Source organism: Myxocyprinus asiaticus, chromosome 41 (genome assembly GCF_019703515.2).
Source record: "Myxocyprinus asiaticus isolate MX2 ecotype Aquarium Trade chromosome 41, UBuf_Myxa_2, whole genome shotgun sequence".
Classification (NCBI taxonomy): Eukaryota; Metazoa; Chordata; class Actinopteri; order Cypriniformes; family Catostomidae; genus Myxocyprinus; species Myxocyprinus asiaticus.
The window spans coordinates 34,614,175-34,633,411 of NC_059384.1; the positions used below are offsets into that span (position 1 = coordinate 34,614,175).

At 36.9% G+C, this 19,237-nt stretch overlaps 1 protein-coding gene across 2 annotated transcripts in view; it reads left to right on the top strand.

The window, feature by feature from the left end:
* Positions 1-1,652: 1,652 nt before the first annotated feature.
* The window catches only part of LOC127431845 (probable G-protein coupled receptor 158), a 196,380-nt gene continuing 178,795 nt past the window's right edge, over positions 1,653-19,237 (top strand). For both annotated transcript variants that reach the window (XM_051682447.1, XM_051682448.1), the window contains exon 1: positions 1,653-2,767. In XM_051682447.1, coding sequence (XP_051538407.1) covers positions 1,923-2,767 — 845 coding nt within the window. In that variant the 5' untranslated portion in view covers positions 1,653-1,922. The remainder of the gene's footprint in view (positions 2,768-19,237) is intronic.

Below are 19,237 nucleotides of genomic sequence, written 5' to 3' on the forward strand. Positions count from 1 at the left end.
TATATATGTATATATATTTTCAATCTGACTTTCTATAGCTTGGTATTATTTACAATTCCACAACTTAGTCCCACATATGTGGAAAACTATTTTCTCTAAAATAAACAAATAAATAAAAATTATACACGCTCGGGTCTCAGGAAGTAAAAATGTAATAAAACTGTATTTATTGGCTTTTTAGCTAAATATAAACAGGAAAACAGTTTTATGAAACAAAACAATTAATGAAACAGTAAAAACAGAAAATGTAATACAAACTGGAACTGGAATATACAGTATGTAATATCTCCGTTGTTTAAAAAACAATTCATAGATTTAATGTGTGCAGTATAAAATACTCTGGTAACCTCATCCCATTACAGTCCGCATCTACAGACAATGTTGTCTCTGTGCCATTTCACTTCATTTAGACTCTTGAGTCATTTGCGTCACTGACGCACGCGTTGAGAGTCCGTTCAGTACATCTCATTGTTAGATCTGGATTAAGCACTCGTGCGGTGATGATGACTCATATTGCAGCATGATTCACAAGTTCGTGCAGTCGCATGCGTTCATTTTATGCTGTTCGCTTTACTGCAGTATATTTCCCCCAGTGAACGACAACCGATGTGTTGCATATTCGAGTCCTCCATGAAGCAAACAGCTCTGCCACAGCTTTTATGCGGCATAGAATTTGCATTAGGCTATAGCATAACCGCACTAGGGGCCGTTCACACAGGGCGCGTTCTTGCGTTCAAAACAGCCACGCGGATCGCAACGGAGTGAAACACAACGCAGGGGTCTCAAGACACGTTTCTAAAACTATAGGCTGACGCGGCGTCTTTAAAACGCGACGCTCCTGCTGCAAGGGCCGAAGACACCGTCTGATGGATGTGTAGCCTACATAAAACCATCAATTAAAAAAATAGCTCAAGAACACTTCCTGTGTGAACTTGACGCGGTCTGTTTATTATAATGTACAACTACAGCACTTCAAATTTTATTTATCTTTTGTTTATCCTTTTATTTCTCCAAAACACGCGCTCATAATTTCCCCTGACAGTAGGCTCACGCGCCGTTTATCTCGTCGCAATATGTTTCTCAGAGCGATTTGTCTTGTAAACAGGCTCGCCTTGTTGACGTTTATGTAAAACTTATATAGCAGACCTTTTATAAATGTACTCATGCTCATCGAGCGCCTATTTTTACCGAAACCCGAGACCTTAATGTGATTTATCGTCGTTTTTCGATGGATGTTTTGCCATTCAGAACCGGACAGCTCCTTCCATTCCTCTGCCAAACACTCTCTCCGTCGAAAGATTGACAGCAAAAATGGCCATACACCAATCAAGGGCTCTTTCCTCAACCCTATAAGGTGATGAAGAAAACAGAATGCTGGTGGTGCGTCCGACTTATTTCCGCGAATCGGTTCTTTCGAACAGTTCATTTCAATGAGCCGATTAAAAAAGCCGAGAACTCGAGAAGCGCTCCGAAAGGACCAGTTCGATTCGCGAAAAGAACCGACTCTACAAACGATTCCCTTACGAATCAGACATTGTTAGACCCCCCCCCCCTCCCCCTCCCCCTCCCCTCTCTCTCTCTCTCTCTCTCTCTCTAACACACACACTCTGATTTGATCACGTTTGTTGTGGTCCAGCATCATATTGGGAGGAGAGCGTCGGAGATTCTTTACATCTGCTCCTGCAAGGATCTGGAGATACGACACCGAACAACATCACTGACGAGTGGATACTTACCAACAACACCACTGAGATGAGAAATGGATTACTGATACACTAAACGCACAGGGATCAGGTGGCAGAAATGCGTGAAAATCCACAGGTGAAAAAATGATTTGCTGATTTGATTCGTTCCAGCTGTGATTTCTCGCATCAGATTCGGTGAACAGAAACTGGCAAGGTAACAGAAAGGGATTGAAGGATATGGCCATAATCTGGATATCGTTACTCTTGCAAGTAGGATTTGTTATTGGATCGAATTATAGATATGTGGAACACGATCGGGACCTAAAGGCGAAGCTGCCCATTTATAATACGCAGAATAACAAGCAAGCGCATCTCCGGAAGCCCCATTCGGGTTTAGCGCAGAAGATCGAGGAGCAGGTACCCCGAGTGGTGACTGCGTTTCTGCACACGGGAGATTCCTCCACCTTAAAACACGCTAATTGCTCCAGGAGATATGAGCTGGCGTTGTTGCGGGGAAGGACACACGGAGACGCGCATCACTCCATGCGCGGCGTGCTGGACACGGTCCTTCATGCCACGAACTTCTTAAACATGATCCTACAAGCCAACAGGTCCACGGATCAGAGCCCCAGACGTGACATGGAGTGGTACCATGCTCTGGTCAGGAGTATACTGGAGGGAGACCTCAAGATCTATCGAGCGGTGGTCACCTTGGGCTCAGAGTCCGTACCTAAAGGGCCACCTGTTTACCTCCAGGCCACACGGGCAGGTGGAGAGATTATTCTCCAGGATTTATCCAGCAATGCCCACCGTATGTTAAAAAACAGAACTGCAGATTCCGTGTGGTTCCATGAGCATAAAAATAAAAAGAAGACCCATCTCCAAAAGCTTGTGCTGAGTCAAGATTTTGCCTTTTATGACGCGTCTGTGCGCAGTGGAGAAAGTTATATTATAGACAAAGCTCAGATTCATTGGTCAGCTCCGTATTTGGAATGTGAAAATGGAAATTTCATTCCCAGATGGCTCTTGACATTGTCTGCTGGCTTCTATGGCCTAAAACCCAACCGGAGTCCTGACTTCAGGTATTTACCTTAAAAGATGCTCATTAGTGCACTGCACTGCACTGTAAAAAAAAAAAATAAAAAAAATAAATAAATAAATAAATAATAATAATAATAATAATAATATATATATATATATATATATATATATATATATATATATATATATATATTGTTTTCCTGTAAAAATATCTAAACATTCTTAAAACAAGATTCATTTGCTCGAGATATAGAATATAATATACATACTGTATTTTGTCTTATTTTCAGCTAAATCTAACAAAATGTATTAACATTTACGCTTATAACAAGAAAAAAAGATTTTCTGGTTGCAAAGTGTATCAAGATTGAAAAAATAAATTTATTTTAATTGAATATTGATGGAATAACATAATTTTTATAAAAACAAATAATAATGGATTGCTGTTTTTATTAAATACAGCTATAAATGCAATAGTTATAGTGCAACATTTCTAAACTTATGCAAATACTTTGAGGCAGCAATATGCTTTTGTGAGTAACAAATTAAGATAATGCCTATTCAAAATAACCACTTTATAAAAGGGTTAACCATTTCCTGTTCATTTTAATCACGTTTAGCATTTTATAATATCTCAAGTATTTTATAAACAAATACATTTCCATTGTGATTAGATCAGTCAATTTGAGCCCACTTTCAACATTCTTCATAACAAATCTATTCCACATACTTAAGAAAAACAATATGGAGGACCTTTAGCCCCTACAACAAGGGGGCATTTTTACCCTCAAACACTATCCTTTCACTTCATGGACAGTTACTGAAAAACTTTTTAGTTGAAGAAATATTCTGTGTTCAATACAAGTTAAGCTCAATCGACAGCATTTGTGGCATAATGTTGATTACCACAAAGATACATTTTTACGTTTTCGTAATTTTTAGGTTACATTGAGGCACCTTCATGGAAGTGAATGGGGCCAGTTCGTAATCGGTAAGACACTCACTGTTTTAAAAGTAAAGCTACGAAACGTAAACTATATGAGTGATTACATTATTTTAGTGTGAAAAAATGACTTACCTTTTCTGTGTAAAGTTCTATTCAATTTTACAACTTTGTAAATGACGACCAAAAAAAGCACAAAACCCCTTGGCCCCTGAACAATCAGCTTGCTTCTCCATTTACAACTACGGTCATTGGAGATGTTTGGATTGATCAGGCTAAAATGCTGGAGATGTTGTGTACAATGATCCTTGAGTCTGTTCAAAGGTGTGTTAAGAGTTGCCTGTAACGTTGCAGCGAAGGCAAGAGGAATAGAGCTGCTTCTGTTTTCTGTTGACTAATTAATCCCACAGGTAACACCACCATGGACTCAGGTTTTACAAATGGAATTGTTCTTTGCACGCTGGAACTGGTTCTTTACCGTAAAGTCTTTAAAGCATAGCATTTATGATATGATTGATGTAACTGTAAGTCAAGCATAGTTGGACTGTCATGTCTCAATTAAGGGATGTAACATATGTTTTAATGGTACAGTGACTGTGTTATTGAGCTCAGTTTGTATCATATAGCTAAATTATATTCTTATATCTGGACACTGTCATCTTCAAACTTTCAAGTCGATTGTCTAAACAAGGAAATTCAGAGGAAGCCGGTGTCTCTCTGGGTTTGTTCAGTAGTTATGCTGTAATTTGTAACCTCTCTGTGCAGGTCGATATTTGGCCAGGGCTTCCTCTTAAGACTGCTCGTATCCCCAGGGTAATGAATTCCAAAACACTTACTGGCCATGACATTAAGGTAGATCCATCCTGTTGTGTTTAGGCCCACTTTTTGCCACCTACAAATATTTATAAAGGGGCAATGGTGGTGGGTGAAAAGGGTGTTCTAATGCAATGTCTCCAGCCTTCAATCCCAGGATCCCTTACAGTCAATACCATAATGAATAAATAATGAAAGATGTACAACAGCAACTAGAGGCACCTCTCGTGCATCTGGAGACATTTTTAGGTTAATGTTGTGTCGGAATTTCAGATTTAGACCTTGTTATCATGGCAGACAACCTGATATTTAGAAACCGAAATGTCTAGGTATTTGGTGAAAAGTTAATTACATCAGTTGAGTCTTTCTTTAGTTTGACAAGTTCCATTATCTTGTGTACCGTGAGTTAATAGACATGTACATTACACTTATGATGAACGGTAAATAGATTTTAACATTGTCTGGAGAAAATGTAAGTGGTCCTTGCCACCACAATGCGTTTTTGCCACATCGTTGCTAAAGTGTTCTGAGGGGTTTTTAGCACATTGCTATGCAGTTGCTAGGGTGTTCTGGGTGGTTGTTAGGGCATTGCTACTATAGGTCAGGGGTTCCCAAACTTTTTTGACAGCTGAACCACTTTGACCTAAATTATTTACATGAAGTACCTTTCAAAATATAATACATTTTATGTCTTTGCACTTTATTTGTCTAGTCCTTGTTAGATTTTAATGAACCTTTATTTTGTTGGCTTGACAACTGTATTCTACAGACTTGGTTTAGGGTTTGTCAAAAATCCCTAAACCTAGACCAAAATTAACAATTGTAACTCCTCCAAGAGCTTTCAAGCTACATCCACCAAACTTGGCACAGACCTTCAGATTGTTCTGACTTGGTTGCTCTGTCTTTTATAACTGATTGGACTTACAGTCTTCCTGTAATGGACAATAGAAAACCACAAAAATCCTATAGAGTTGCATTGATGGAAACAGGCCAAGACTCTGTCATAGGATGTTTGAGATTTCAAAGTCCAACAGTCAAAACTATCTAACTAACTAACTAACTGACTAACTAGAACACCATAGCAATACCTAGCAACTAGCCAGAACACCCTAGCGACCAACTAAATCACCCTAGCAATACCAAGCAACCAACCAGGGGTGTGTTTTCCAAAAGCATCGTTAGTCAACTATGGTCGCATGTTCCATCGTTACCAATATAGTTCAACGAATTTTCCAAAAAGTAGTTCCAACGAACATTTACAAACAGTTAGTTTGCTGAGTGGACATCATTTGACATCGCTGAGGCTTCTATACCTTTTATTTCATATATATATTTTTACATGCATTTAAGAAAACGATTTATCACATGTGCGTATGTACTCAAATGCGGCAGGGGAACACCGAAGTCTAATGTAGAGGGAAACCCCACTATTGCAGCGCATTGCATCAGTCGCATTACAAAATGCATGCTTCTTTCATATCTGCAGCAGCTTTCTCGTTCGCGGATATTATTACTCCACCCCGAGTAATGTTAAATAACATCAGCTCAGCCAATGTGGTTTCGTCGTTGTTCAGGAAACGCACCCCAGAACACCTTAGGAATAAGGTAGAACAGCCTTGCAACACCTAGTAACCAGCCAAAACAGCCTGGCAACACCTAGCAACCAGTCGGAACGCCTTAGCAACCACTTTGTAATGCTATTTTTTTCTGTCTAATTTTTTGTTGACCTGTTTAACCTTTAAATTTCAAACTTGTAAAACTATTTTAACCCTATAACACCATGTGTATCAAATATGATAGCTCCTGTTTCACTTTCAATTCAAGCTGACGAGTCACTGATATTTTAAAATGAATATTTGCTGAATATAAGCAACTTGTGTTTGGTTAAAATTTTAAATATATTTGATTGTAAACCCCCCCCCCCCCCCCCATGTCTCTCAATCCATTCCATTCCATTCATGCTCACCACAAAAAAAAAAAAAAACCTTCTGACATTTTATAAGATATATTTAAAGTGTGAACTAATATTTCTGTGTATTTTCATATATGCAGCCTGCTCTGTCATTATAAAGATCTCATTATTTTACATTACAAGCTATTATGATGTCATCTTACCATAAGTTCCTGAGACCCAGCGAAAACAGTTTTACAATTTTCCTTTTTTAAATGTCAATATAGTGTTTGCTACATAAAATACATATGATAAAAATAGTTTATTGAAAAAATAATATTTTATTCATATTTTATTTGATGTGCTGAACTGAACTGTGATACATTTCAATCTATATTTATAGACAAAGGAGAGGAAGTTGTTCTGGCCAAACTCTCTAACATTTGGCATCTCTGAAAATCCCAGGGAGTCCTTTGATAAAACCCCAAGATTTACCACTGTAGCATGTATGGGCTAAGAAAAACTTTAATAACAAATGTCCTACACAAAAATGAATTGCTGGGCCTCAGGAAGATAATGACCTTTAAAGCCTAATGTATCAAATATGATACATAAAAAATAAAATAAAATAAAAACATGCAATTATTTATTTATTTTTATGATTTCTTTTTATAGCTTGTCTAATGGAACTAAAACAGTTTAATGTCAAAACATTTTAATTTTCTGACAGATCTTTAATATGTCAGGCCTTACAGGGTTAAACAGGGCTTTGTCAAGCCAACAGCATGGTTTGTCTTGACAAACTTAACCAATCTAGTTACATTTATTGTTATTTTTGTAAAATCATTTGACATTTTTTATACCATTGGCACTTCTAACCCAATCAGAGGTTACGCTACAAATAAAGTTTCCATCATGGTCTATATGTATGTCTTTTTGTTTCCATTGGTTATTTTATAAACATATGTCATTCCATTTTGTGCATGTACATTTGATATTTTTTTATATAATATTGCCTAAATTTACATTTTCAATAATTAAATGTGCACTCAGTAACTTTTGTCTTTGTGTCATCTTGGACTTACACTGACACCTAGTGGCTTGGATGCAGCATAATTTAAAATCAACAGTTTTCTGTTTCAGATACCATCATAGAAATTTAGTATTCACAGTCAGCCATGATTACTTTAATCAACGAGTGAAAGTGTCAAATAACAGGACAGTTAATGAGATTAAGTGAGTAGTATTCGGCTGGTCATGTGATTCTAACATAGCAGCCTCCATGTGCGGACCCTCTCCATGTAGAATAAAAGAGCTTTTATAAGTTTACTGATATGACTGGAGTCTTCATTTTAATTTAAATGGTCATGATTTCCTACATATATTGCAAAATTGCAATTCATGTCTTTAGGAGTTAAACTTTTTAATGAGGAAAAAATTACTGAGTGCACCTTTAAGAATGAACTTTTCATAGAAGTAGCAAAGTCAGGTGCATTGCAACCATTTTAACCTGGGTATTTAACCTATTTTTGTTTTAAGAAATTACACATTATATTTTGAGTTTTTGCCGCCGTGCAAGGAAATAGTAAAAAAAAAAAAAAAGTACGACTTTAAGACCCAATAGAAACCTCCTTTGTTCAGTAAAATGAACAAACACTCAAGCAGTAAACAGTAATCTTAAACAGTCCCACTAATTTTCAGGACTACATGAGAACAATGTAAGGTGTATGATTCCAATGTTACTTTCAAATTTTGATTGCGAACCCTCGTTTGGTAAACCCTGCTGAAGATTTTACCCCCTTAATCATGGAAAAATCGAGTGGACTTATTCTTTGATAAAACAGCAGTAATAGCAACATGATAAAAGACACCAATATTAAATAAATAACTATATTTTTACATTGAATATAATGTGAGTGCATATTGCTTGCCTGTGCAGAACTCACTGCCACAATGCTAAGGTGTTCTGGATGGGCTGCTAGGGCGTTTTTTAACGTGTAGCTCTTCGGGGGCTAGGGTGTTCTTGGCAGTTGCTAGGTGAAAAAGAGCCCACCTCCAATATTATGGTACCAAGATACGTCTTGGTTCCCTCCTTCAAAATAAGTCAAGCCATATAGTCTGCCATGTGAAAGTCCTTAGTGTGAACAATAAATAATTAATCCCCTATCCTCAACAAGCCGCATGATTTGAACAAACTCCTAACTGTAAGTATGAACAATAATAACAGAGATGCTTGCTACCACTAAATATACCTGCACTATGCCAAAAGGAACAAAGAGTACAGAGAAATGAAACAATATTAAGACTGTAAGACCTTCAGCAAAATAATCTGAGAACATATAACAAGTGGTAACCTTCTTGTTTTTCAGAGCAGAAAATACACAGTTGATTAACAATAGTTCTAAGGTAGCCTGAAATTTTATGGTATCTGTTTCTCTGGTAAAGCTCTGATTATCAATTTAAGGTGAAACTGGTGAAAATGCACATATGCCCAGTTAGAATGCTTTTGTCCATCATCTGAATTTACATGAATTACTATTGCAGTGATATATATATATATTTTTTTGGTTTTTTTTTTGGTTTTTTTTACAACAATCTCTTTTTATTAAATTCTGTTTACTTTTCTGCTTACTTTTCCATGGGTGGTAATAGCGCAATAGTGCAAAACGTTTTCACAAAAGGTTTTGTGAATAGAGTGCAATCTATTATGAGCATAATTTACATAAAAAGTATGTGTGTTTGTGCTAGAAAGAATGACAATGACTTAATTTAAATACCCACAGCACAGGGCTATTTCAGAGGCTGGTTAAACTGGATTGCAGTTGCACAAAAGCGCAACCGTTTAGTGAATTCACTCCTTAGTATGTAAAGCATATGAACTGCTGATTGTGTGCATTAAATTGTTCTTAAGTTACCATATGCATGTATTATTTAATGCCTCCCTGGTCAGGTGAGAGTCAGGGTAGATTGGAGAGCAATGTGAACACTATTAAAGCTGTTCTGTCTGCCGGGGTCCACTGGGGATACACAAATCCACAGTGTCCTACAAGCCCCTTTAGAGCCCATGGGACGCTGCCTTTGGAATTGGCCAGTTACAGCTGACCTGGTTGTCTAAAAGGGCCACTATGGTGATTCTGTCAACTGTAATGTCATGCAAGTCTTGCAGAGCATCGACTATTGGCATAAAGTCAACACCACAGCTTATTCTGGCTAAGAACTGCCCAAGAAGACAGGAAGATATTGTTTGACCAACAACAGTGTGTTTTGTTTTTATATGGTATTTAGGGGCATGTAAATCTGAAATGGATGATACAACAATTATAGAACAGCATGGAACAAAAACATAAAATTAAGTCGCCACAGTTGGTTGTACAACTGATGAAATAAGCAGAAATTAATTTACTTTTTGATTAGAATGTACTTGTGATTGGAATTAATGTAAAAAATACTGATTATTTCATATGACAGAAGATTAAATTACCTGTATGTGAAAGCTGTCTTTGCTAGTATCTTGTTGTTGTGACTTAATTATCTAAAAATGGAATTGTATTGTAACCTTGATCACTATCTTTACTGTCAAACTGTACTTAGCATTTGAATTCTTAACACTGGTGGACTTTAAGGTAATATCACATTCATTGAGAGAATAACCGAGTGAATACTGTATGAATTAAATGGAAATGTCTTCTGTCAATACTTCTGTCCTCTGTCTGACCTCTTGTCTGGAGAAATTCAGTCTATTGGGAGAAATCAATCCATCTCCTGTGCTAGTTGGAATTAGCGTGAACACGCTCGCTGTTCTGCTCTGTTTGAGATGAATTTGGTATTATAAGGGGAGCTCATTAAACAGAATGTGCATGGAGACGGATGCCACTTCATTTCCTCCAGAGCAAAGCTGAATCTCACTACGAGTGCTGTTATGCTAATGCAGTCTAAAAAAAAGGAAGACTGTTAGATACAATTTAATTAGCCAACAAAACCAGCACAATGAAATAGGACACTGCTGTTCATAGCGGATAGCAAGAATAATTGTAAAAATTTTTGGTTTGTGTGCATTTATTCAGAAAATGTATAGTCTAAACCTTGGACATTTTGCCTCAGATATCTTTGACATGTCAGTAGTCATTACTTATGTCAATTAAACTGATAACTTAATCAATAATAATAATAATAATAATAAATAATTAATAAAAAATAAAAAAAAGAAGTAGGCCTACACAAAGACCAGTTCTATATTCATTACACCAATGCTTCACAACACCAATCTTAAGATTATGAAGGATTAGCTTTAATAGTGACATAAGACTATACAATGCGATCTCATTAGTATTCATAGATATTTTTACTTGAAGTGTGGCTCTAGCACACGTACACTTGCTTACATTTGCATAGACACTGAAAAGTACAATACAGACATATTGACAGCATCTAAAACGTAAATCATTTTACGAAATTTCTAGACATATAAATGTTTATATATTCTTATTAAACCATGAATATTGAATTCATGGAATTAATTTGTCTATTTTAATGTATTTATAATCAATGAGATTAACTAATCAAATGTTCAGTGCCATCATGTTTATTTAATGCTGTTGTCACAGTGGTTAAAAAAATGTTCTGTGTGATTTCTGGTGCTGTATTCAACTCATTTCAAAGGATTATAGCACTTTAACTCAGAGTAAATTTGAACATTTTGATTTTTTTTATATTGTTAAGGAATGGTTAAAGTTAGGTTTAGTGGTAGAGTGGGTTTAACGGCTCAAAAATACAATATACACTACCTTATTCTTTATTATAATTTTTTTTCTTCACATTTTAGAATAATAGTAAAGTCATCAAAACTATGGAATAACATAAATGGAACTATGGGAATTATGTTGTGACTATAAAAATCCAAAATAAATCAAAACTGTGTTATATTTGAGTATCTTCAAAGTAGTCACCCTTTACCTAGAATTTGCAGACATGTACTCTTGACATTTTCTCAACCAACTTCTTGAGGTATCACCCTGGGATGCTTTTTAAACAGTATTGAAGGAGTTCCCATCTATGTTGGGCACTTATTGGCTGCTTTTCTTGATTATTTGGTCCAAGTCATCAATTTCAAAATTAATTAATTAATATTAAAATAAATGAATATGGTAGCACAATTATATTTTTGTCTACAAAATTAATTTCAAACATTTAAGCATACACCTTCAGATCAAAAGATTTTTAAGATCATGAGAAACATTTCAGTCAAGTGTTTCAAAACTTTTGACCGGTAGTGTATGTGTGTGTGTGTGTGTAGTAACGGATTACATGTAATATGGATTACATAATCAGATTACAAAAATCAAGTACTTGTAATCTGATTAAATTACATTTTGAAATATTTTATTCTCTTGACAGCCCTAGTTTATATATATATATATATATATATATATATATATATATATATATATATATATATATATATATATACACATACATACATACATACATACACTATCGGTCAAAAGTTTAGGGTCACTTACTCATTCTTTATTAAGATTATTTTTCACATTTTAGAATAATAGTAAAGTCATCAAAACTATGGAATAACATAAATGGAACTATAGGAATTGTGTTGTGACTAAAAAAAATTCCAAAATAATTCAAAACTGTGTTATATTTTAGCATCTTCAAAGTAGTCACCCTTTACCTAGAATTTGCAGACATGTACTCTTGACATTTTCTCAACCAACTTCTTGAGCTATCACCCTGGGATGCTTTTTAAACAGTATTGAAGGAGTTCGCATCTATGTTGGGCACTTATTGGCTGCTTTTCTTCATTATTTGGTCCAAGTCATCAATTTCAAAAACTTTTTTTTTTTTAATTACATTTTAGTTTTATAATGAAATAAATTAATATGGTGGCACAATTATATTTTTGTCTACAAAACTAATTTCAAACATTTAAGCATACGCCTTCAGATCAAAAGATTTTTAAGATCATGAGAAACATTTCAGTCAAGTGACCCCAAACTTTTGAACGGCAGTGTATATATATAAACTAGGGCTGTCAATAGACTAAAAATCAAATTAATTACATGGTATGCAGATTCATAAAATTAATCAGAATTAATCGCATACATAAATATTTGCTTAGAAAACCCCTCAAATAACAATAATTCAATATAATGATTAAATAATTATAAATTATTACATTTAAAAAATTATAAATTCCATATTGAACATCATTGGCCTACAGTTCACAGCAATCCATTTGGCAATTGAATTCGTCAATCAGTCCGAGATTTAATATAAGGGCTTGTTTAAGGATGCGTCAATGTACATCTGCATCAGACGGACGCTTTTGGAGCGTCTTGGTTGTGTTGCATCATATACATTCAGTTTTTAGTTTGATGTGTCAAGTTAAACTAAGTTTGAAACTTCTTGAAACACGTCTTGAGATCCCTGCTTTCGGATTTATCTCATGCTGTCTTCTCTCGATAAGTGTGGTTAGTTGCCTTAAGCAGCACGTTGCCTATACAGCTGGAGTTTCGCTTACTGCCCCCTGGAGAAAACAGGTGGTACTCCATGCTAGAAGCCCATTGTACAAAGGGGCCTCAGTTTTTTCCTGGGAGGCAGCAGATGACCTAACCCTGCCCCCACCCTAATCCAAACCATATGGTACCCTGCAAGGAACAACCAGAGGCACCTTTCTTCCATCGTAATGCTTGAATTGCTTAAATGGAAGGAATATTCTTTATTACGGTCCGGGGACACGATTAATTGTGCGGACATGATTAACTGTATAAAATAGTAAAAGTGTACAAATATATTTATAATATAAAGGATTTGTTATATTTTTAAGTTTCTAAAGCTTTAAATATGTTAAAAATTTCACATTTTTTATGCTGTCAATATGTCCATTTTGTGCCATTGATCCAAATGTACAAAAATTGATATAATATTGTTACTAAATCAGGCTAAACAAAAACATATACACCTTTTGAAGAAAAGGTAACATTTTAAAATTATGTATTATTTGATTTAGTGTAAATAAAGTGTATTCCCTAGCACCAAAAATTAAATAAGGAAGACATTTGCTCAACATCATTCAACATCTCTGGGGTTGTTTACGGGGACGCTTAAGCATTGAGGGCTTCAGTATGGCACGTTTCGCTGTCAGTCTGGAGGGGGCACAACTTATTCAATAATGTATGTTTCACCATTCAACCTCTAATATTTTTGACACTTAAATTGTGTTTCACCAAAATATGAAACGTCCTAGCTAACACGAGTTGGCAACCCTAATCGTTACTGAAACTGTCATTTTGTGTAAAGACAGACAAATAAAATTGCACATGCACACATCCGATATTTTCTCTGAGAGTGCATTCTGCATTAAATTATTACCGATGTTGCATTTATTGCGAGTTACAATTATCCCTGCTCTTCTCTACTCTCTTTAGAGCAAACTGTAATTCTAATGTGGACTCCATTAAATATGGATGTATGAAGCGTAAAGTACATTTTGAGTATATTTGTTCAGGCAGCGACAGCTAGCTTCAAGACACATGTCCACTGAATAGCAGACTGTCTTAAAAGCCTCCTCTTGATAGATCATGTGCACTGATGCATTATGTTTTAGTATGATCTCAATGTCATGTTGTGCTTCTATTTTAAAGAAGCAAAATGCGGAAATGTAATGAAATGGCATTAGTTTGACAGCACGAGTTTCGTATAATGTGACTCAAGGCCTTCGCTGTGACACTGGGGTCATTTGGTAGAGTTCTGTCGCCTGTTATCAAAGCAGACAGACCAGTGATATTTAATGTCACAGAGCACTGTGATGCCATTCTTTTTCTGCCCTCAGATTTCACTCTGAACAACTCCTCACCTCATCCACCACTGGACACTGTCTCTGTGCCCACTGCTTCTAATCTACTCAAGCTAAATTGAACATAAAAATGCAAGTGAATTGCCAATGCAATAAGATAAAGTGGCCCTAAAAAGTATTTGGACTCTTAAGTCACACTTAAAAATGTCTGGATGACATGACATTAGATAACAAAATATCAAGCCAAGTGGCATTCATTTAAAAGATAAAAGCATGCTTTTTAAACAATACATGTAGTATTGTGACATTTTGTGTTTGTCGTACACCTGCTGAAAAATGCATTAGTTTGTCCTCCTCAATTTGATTGCAAGGAGACTTCATTGTTGAAAAACAATCACCTGCAAAGCTAACGTTACATTGGCATTTTGTTCCCTTGTACAATATTTTTAGAGAGTCAGAAGTATGAATATTCCCCATGCAACTTTGAACAATACAGTGCATTATTTTTTTCCCCCCGCTCTCTGTTAATCTGTTTAGACATACACGGCCCAAAATAGTTCTTGGAGCAGAACTCTAATTAACAGCATTGCATCGTCTTGGTGCCATCCAGTGAGCACATGTCTTAGTTTATTTGGCCCACTCACTGATATTTTGCTTCATTCTGACAAACAGGATTATACAAAAAAATATAAGGGCATTACAGGATTAAAAGAGGACTGGGATATGGGCATTAGTACAGCAGATGCTCCCAGATCACCACTGATGTTATATGGTATTACTTCCATCACCACTGTAATCACTCAATGTGGCTGCATGTCACAAATCTTTTTATTAACTTTCCCCACCAACTCTTTTAATAATACTGATAAGAGGCAGGTGCAACTGTAATGCCATATTTCGGAACACAATTATGCACAAAATAGAGCTTGCAGAGTTACTTATTCATGCTCTTGTGTAGAATATGTTTTGGTTGTGTTGATTAAAAATTTACTGTATTTTAAAGTTTCGAAAACTTCAAAAGCATTTTCAAAATGTCATATTTCCAATAAGACAATGCACTCTTACAGTGTAGACAGATATATACTGTATATACTGTATAACCATACAGGCAACTATCACTTAAGACAAAGTACCATAGTATTACCATCTGAATTGTTTTTCTTTTTTTGGGACATATTATTTGAAGTACCTTTAAGTGCAATACCATGGTACACACCGATGAGCCAAAACATATGATCACCTGCCTAATATGCTGTTGGTCCTCCACAAGCCGCCAGAACAGTGCCGACCCGCTGAGGCATGGACTCTACAAGACCCTTGAAGGTGTCCTGTGGTATCTGGCACAAAGACATTAGCAGCAGGTCTTTCAAGTCCTGTAAATTGCGAGGTGGAGCCGCCGTGGATCGGACTTGTTGGTCCAGCACATCCCACAGATGCTCAATCGGATTGAGATCTGGGGAAGTTGGAGGCCAGAGCAACACCTTAAACTCTCCATCACGTTCCTCAAACCATTCCTGAACAATGTGTGCAGTGTGGCAGTGGCACATCTCAAATTGACATCCACATGAATGGCCAGACTCAGGGATTCCCAGCAGAACATTGCCCAGAGCATCACACTTCCTCCACCAGCTTGTCGTTCTCCCATAGTGCATCCTGATGCCTGGTGACATCCTTGGTCCATGTGATGTAAAAGGAAATGGGACTTATCGGACCAGGCAACCTTCTTCCACTGCTCCAAGGTCCAGTTCCAACGCTCACTTGCCCATTGTAGGCGCTTTCGATGGTGGACGGTTTCATCATGGGCACTCTGATCGGTCTGCGGCTACGCAGCCCCATATGCAGCAGGGTGTGATGTACTGTGGGTTGTGACACATATTCATCCCATAACCATCATTCAAATTTTCTGTGACTTGTGGCACAATAGACCTTCAGTTTGGACCAGACGGGATAGCCTTTGTTGCCCTCGTGCATTGATGAGCCTTGGGCGCCCAACACCCTGTTACCGGTTTGTGGTTTGTCCCTCCTTGGACCACTGACGGTAGGTACTCACCACTGCTGACTGGGAGTATCCCACAAGCCTTGCCATTTCAGAGGTGCTCTGACCCAGTCGTCTGCAATTTGGCCCTTGTCAAAGTCGCTCAGGTCTTTACTCCTGCCCATTTCTCCTGCATTCAACACGTTGACTATGAGAACTGATTGTTCACTTACCATCTAATCTACCCAGACCTTGACATGTGGCCTTGTTAGGAGATGATCAACATTATTTGCTTGAAGAGCTCTTCAGTGTATATTAATATGCTAATCCTTTAGTACCATACTATCTGATACAATCATTGTGCCATGGTATAACCCTGAACCATGTCTAAAATAACATTTGTACTTGAAAGAGATAAAAGTGTAGGGTGGTGATGGAAAGAAATGGGTAAACATTTGGAGAATAATTATATAATATAAAAATAACAATATTTGAAAAATATATTACATTTAGAGTGCCTATAGAAATCATCATACCCCATTTGAATAGTTACATTTTTTTTGTCTTACAGCCTGAAATAAAAACTCATAAAAAATTATTTCCAGCTTTATTTACAAATTTTGCCAGACAACATTTAAGTAACAAAAAAACAAAAAAAAAAAATTAAATAAACAAAAAAATTAAAAAAATAAAAAAAATAAATAAACCTTAACTGCATTGATTTTTTTTTTTGGCAGTGTGTTTATGGTGATGAAAGGTGACCCACCTGTCCATCTTCAGTTGTTGAGCAGAGGGCCATATATTTTCTTCAATAATTTGGGTTTACATGGCAGCATCCATTTTCCCTTCAATCCTATCCAATCGCCCAGTCCCTGCTGGACAGAAACACCCCCAAAACATAATGTTGCCACCACCTTGCTTCACAGTAGGTATGGTATGTTCTGGGTGATGTGCTGTGTTTGGTTTTCTCCAAACATAATGCTTGGAGTTCAGTCCAAAAAGTACAATTTTTGTCTCATCTGACCATAAAACCTTTTGCCTCATGGCATCAGAATCCTCCATGGACAGATGAGACAAAAACTGAACTTCTTGGACAAAAAAAGTAACTATTCCAGAAGATTTTCTACAGGCACTGTATTTATATTATGTGAAAAAAAAAAGCAGAATTCAGCGAGAGTAGGCAGAGAGTTCTTCTGCTGAAATCGCTCTGTGCTTACTGAAATTTAAATCACTGCCCCCAGTGTTGTTGAATGTATTGGCAAGTGTGAGCTCCAGTTTTATGTTTGAAATGTGAGTGGCGCCAAAAGCGGCACTCACATGGTTGTACATGCTGTAATAGTCAACAGGAATGCATATTTTAATAAATCTACCCCCTAACCTAAACTCCAAACCTAAACCTAACCCTAACCCTAAATGCAACCTCCGAATCACGCTCATCATTGTTTGTGTTAACATGATTACCTTCGCACAACGAAATGTCACAGGGGACATAAACTCATCTCTTTGGGAATCCGCGCAATGATGAATTCCGAGCGAATTTTTGATGCAGATGTTTTCAGGCTATGTTGTGTTTATATTATGTAACACAAATGCATAAGTGTTCTATGAAAAGTTCAGATTCTTAGCTTTAAAATGTGTAAGGAGTTTCAAGGAATGAGGAAGCAGGAGACGACGATTCCAACTCAGGAATGTAACTTTTATTGACCACAAAAACACATTCGCTTAAATGCGCAACGGTATAGCTTCTAAACTCAGTATTGCAAAATGGCAGAGGCCAACACACACATGCAGCTTCTCAGCTGGACTCTCTCTCGACTGCCACTGTCTCCTCTTCTTAAAAGCCCCAATCATTCCTCACTGAAACACAAGACAGGTGTTAAGCACAGGTGGCAATCATTCCCCACTCATCTCCCCTGCTTCACTCTCCACAGCATGGTGCTCGGCCATGCCTCCGCCTCCACAAAATTATACCACATATGCCTGATTTATGGATCCGGGGATGTTTAAGCGTAAACTTACTTCACAATATAGTGCCCCCTCTGGACCTGCTGGCAGTTTAATGAGTTTAATGGATAGACAGTTTGACTTCTTGTTCTGAAGTGAAACATTAACTTAAAATTTTGCAGGGGAAATTAACTCATCTCTTTGGGAATCCGCACGATCGTGAATTCCATGCAATGGATTTCTGGTTGCAAAGAATTCTGTCTCACATGGAATTCAATTTGGTGAACTTTGACTGGTAAATTAGCTGTGTAGACCAATAGGAAGTCGCTTGGTTTGGCAGTGACCTCTGTGTGGGCGGTGCTTTGTACACAGCTACACTGAATTTTCACAGTGGAAAATTTTAGTGGCGAGTTTCTATTCAACCTCAGTCTTCCAGATTATTAAGCGCAATATTAAAAAGAAGCTGCTTGGCAATTAGTTTTTTGCTGGTTTCACACAAGCTCAACATCTGCCCATGCCTTTTTCGCCGTGCACAGGTAAATGTGACCGCACCTTAAGGCTGCTGACACAACGCTATCACTAGCGATACAGGAAAAGATAAATGCATTTGAATGTCTGATGGGGTACGGCGCTTGTCAGTAATTTGGCAGAATGGGGTTGATTTCAGGGTGCATGAACTTTTGGAAGCAACATGTCGATTTCAAGTTGTTCACAACATTGATCTTCCAACTGTTTACTATATAATATTTTTGCATACCAAGCTAACCTGAGCTAATCAGCTTATATAAGTCTTAGAATATTTTACCTTTATGATTTGCATTTTAGCAATATTCATGTCTTATTATACATTATGGCTGTCCGTTATTGGTCAAGATCCATGAAATTGTTTTTCTCAAAAGCTTTCGCCAGCTTCTCCTGATCTCATTTCAATCTCAGAGAAGTCTGAAATACAATCCAATGTCATATAGTCTGCCACAGTAATTACAGTCAATTTATACAAATCACAATTATCACCAGGCTTTTCATCAGCAAGACTAAATGATGGCACTGTTTCCAATCCACTTTCAGTGTCGTGAGTTAATAAAGGCAATACAGAGTCACAGGTCCTGTCTGACCTTGAACGAAGGATGCTCCG